Source organism: Gymnoscopelus microlampas (assembly GCF_963454915.1).
Source record: "Gymnoscopelus microlampas genome assembly, chromosome: 24".
Lineage (NCBI taxonomy): Eukaryota > Metazoa > Chordata > Actinopteri > Myctophiformes > Myctophidae > Gymnoscopelus > Gymnoscopelus microlampas.
In genome coordinates this window covers 34761235-34764742 of record NC_139961.1, presented here as the reverse complement: position 1 = coordinate 34764742, position 3508 = coordinate 34761235, and the positions used below count along the sequence as shown (strand labels likewise).

The 3508-nt window shown below is 41.9% G+C and overlaps 1 protein-coding gene across 1 annotated transcript in view; it reads left to right on the top strand.

Annotated features, from left to right (window-relative positions):
• Positions 1–2810, top strand: part of LOC311040370 (keratin, type II cytoskeletal 8-like) — a 10173-nt gene extending 7363 nt beyond the window's left edge. Inside the window, exons 8-9 of the mRNA XM_084050617.1 lie at positions 1498–1529; positions 2115–2810. Of these exons, the coding sequence (XP_083906743.1) occupies positions 1498–1529; positions 2115–2122 (40 nt within the window). The 3' untranslated portion in view covers positions 2123–2810. The remainder of the gene's footprint in view (positions 1–1497; positions 1530–2114) is intronic.
• Positions 2811–3508: the final 698 nt, after the last annotated feature.

Here is a 3508-nt window from a genome sequence, read left to right as displayed (position 1 = left end):
CATTAGTTTAGTTTAGATTAGACATTAGATTACTTTATTACAAGGCTTGGTTGAATGCTCGATTCTGATTGGTCAGTCATCGGTCATTATTTCTGGATAATGACCGATGATAATGACCGGTGAGACCGACGAGGAAACTGTGTAATCAGAGACTCAGAGCACCTGCTTGTGCCAACCTGCGCTGCTTGGTTTTATGCTTTATCTAACATGACAGCCATGTAAACAAACAAACAATGTAATTTACAACTAAACGTTGCTCTCAAGAATGTTTTTGAAAACATTTGAAATTAGAAATAGACGATGCAATGACCGAAAAGTGATTCTATTTGATCCACCGCACTTCCTTGTTTATCGTGGCGCAACAACGGGGGAATACCAAAACGCTCGCCCCAAAACACAGTCGCCCCGGGGCAAATCCGGCGGTATTTCCAAGGGGCAAGGCTTGGATATTTACGATGAGGCCAACACGGAAGCTTATGAATGGCCAGAGTGGCGCTGTTTTACCCTGCGCCGACCTGAAGTGTCAGAAAGAATTTATTTTAGCGCAAGTGAATGGGTTTTTGACAAACTTTAGACTAGATTTTCTTACCGTAATAAAAATTGTCATAAATTCTATATGCTTCCAGTCGCTAGTTTAAAGTCTCCTTTCAATCATCATGATATGCGTTTTGCTAAATTATGGTCCCATTTATTCTAAAATTGACGATAAAGTAGGCTATGCTCCAGGAGGGGCGGGATGATTTGATTGACAACCTACACAACCAATAGCATTCATTCCCCGCCCCCGCTCTTGATTGACAAGCTACCCAACCAATAGCATTTTTGGGGGTGTTTTCCGGTTCGCTGGTCACGTGTCTGGTCTCAACCAATAGCGTTTGAGTTCCGGCGTGGCCAACTGTATATATTAACGATGGAGGAATGCATGTTCCTGAACTATCGGCTTCATTTTCGTTCTGTAGAAAGCAGGGGAGTGGCTTTGTCCATTCTTTTTTACAGTCTATGGGTATTTCAGGCAAATTGGCAGTAAATAGAATGGGGGGCGAGTGTGTTTTGGGGCGAGTTTTTTTCCATTTCGTCATTTGTTTTTGCGAGGCGAACTTGTCCGCCCAGCCCAATACTTATGGAATACTTTCATTGCCGTAAGCAAGGAAATACTTCGTTTTGTTGTTACTTTTGGGTAAATGTATTTATGTATTTATTAAGTAGCCGTGTAATAAGCGGGATAATGCATGGGGAGGTAGTCATTATTGAAATTTAAAGCCCGACAGGGCGATTAACCACCGAGGCGAAGCCGAGGTGGTTAATCGCACTGAACATGCATTATCCCTTGCTTAGTTTGGAATAGATTTGAATGGATTTGACAAGACTACTGTGGGTAAAAATCTCATTTTGTCCAATTTTACACTCATCATAAGATCTTCAACAAAGAGTTGTGTTTCTGTGACGTGTCGAGTAATATTTACATGAACTAATGCTCTCCCATGTCTCCGTTTACAGAATGACTGACCACATGCGCCAGCAGCAGTATGGTAAGAACCATGTTATTCCTCTTGACATGTAATTAGTGTTTAATGTAATCACAACGATACATCATGAAGGATTACTATCTGGTGTCCAGGTGTTGCATAGGCCTTTGTCAACAGAGAAAACATTCATTCTACAGAGCTTTTAATAGTTTGACAGTGGTTATCAACTTGTATGGGGGACCCAAAACTGCACAGTAAAATCCCAGAAGTAAAATCCCAGAGGAGTGTACAAATGGGGCCAAATGGACCATTGTATTTGTTACACACATCTGTGTGAACTGTAATCATGTTCTAGGTCTTAATTTGTCCATGGATTGAATGAAATACCAGTATGTACTCTAGCTTCCCTGGATCACAGTTGGGAACCACTGTCTTGGTATTTTGTAAGGTTAAAAAATATACACATTGTTGCAAAATGATATGCTTATATACCGGTAAGTAGGGTTGATGAGAGGCTTATGGAAAAAATGACAGTGAAAGGTTCTGTGTGTTTCCGGTGATTTATACTCCCATGATTTGATTTAGTTTTTGTTTTTTTATTTTATTTTATTTTGCTTCCCACTAAAATCAACCCTCTCTTTCGCTCAGATATGTAAAACAAACCAACCAATCCAAGTCCTTGCTTGCACGCAGACGATCATGCGCCGATCAAGCCACAGCCAGCGGCCAAACTCCTCCCCAAAGACCACGTTGCCCCGCCCACAAACCCCAAGAAACGCCTGCTGGTTCGCGTAGTAGTGGAGGAGGGCAGGGTTGTGTCCCAAAGCTACAACTACACCGATGTTGAGTGACACAGCTTTGTCACCAAATAGCAACACTATACGGAGGTTTGAAGTTTCAAGTTTCAAGTCAGATCTTGTATGTGAATTGTGAACATGACGAATGCATTTGCACTAAAGGTCAATTTTGGAAAAACCACTGGGACAAATTCTATTGAATGTACTACTGCTGCGAGATCCACCCCCAGCCTCCCCTGCCCCCCCCCCCTGCTATGCCTTCTGTTCTATGTGGTTGGACTTCAAGCGGGCGCACTGGGCCATTTTGGGGCAAACAATGTTTTATTTTCTGCCTTTCAGGGTTTTTTGAGGGGTTGATGCCTGAACGTGATCTTGAAAATGTTTTGTTTATGCTTATATGGTTGAACACAAGCCATGTCTGACCTCATTGTGTTATCAGCTTTTGCTTCAGTTGTTCTCACATTGTAAGAAACATAAATGCAACCAAATGGAGTGTTACGGGTTTCTATACTAAGTTTGAAATAAAAATGGGGAACTTGCAATATCGGATGTGTGTCTGACTCTGCGTGTGTGTGTGTGTGTGTGTGTGTGTGTGTGTGTGTGTGTGTGTGTGTGTGTGTGTGTGTGTGTGTGTGGGGTGGGTGTGTGTGTGTGTGTGTGTGTGTGTGTGTGTGTGTGTGTGTGTGTGTGTGTGTGTGTGTGTGTGTGTGTGTGTGTGTGTGTGTGTGTGTGTGTGTGTGTGCGTGTGTGCGTGTGTGTCTGTTCAGAGGACGTACCTTTGTTGGCTGCTGAACATCTTCTGTCTTGAAGGCTATAAACAGGAATGCAGTATCATAACATAGAGAGATATGTTTCCTAGAACCTTAGCAGGCCACCCAATGTTGTGACATCAGAAGCCAAATAATACCTCTTTTATATATCCATAACGCATCAGCAGATCACATGAAAGAGTAAAGCAGGGTGGGCGTCTGGGTGACAGTTTTGGGGAAGAAAAGTTAAGAATAGTGGAAAAGTATTACTTTCCCCAGTAACAAGTAGTGTAACAGTAATAGTAATTGTATTACATTAATTAATCCAAGTAATTCTGCAAAAAATCATATAATTTTTGCTGTAATGTGGGCTTGGCTTTTTGGTGACTCCTCTTGTGAGCTTAATTATTGTTCAGATAAAGCTGTCTAAACGCCCGGTTTGTATTCGTATTGTACAACATAACTTTTTCTGAAGGGGGGCAGCAAGTAATAAAAC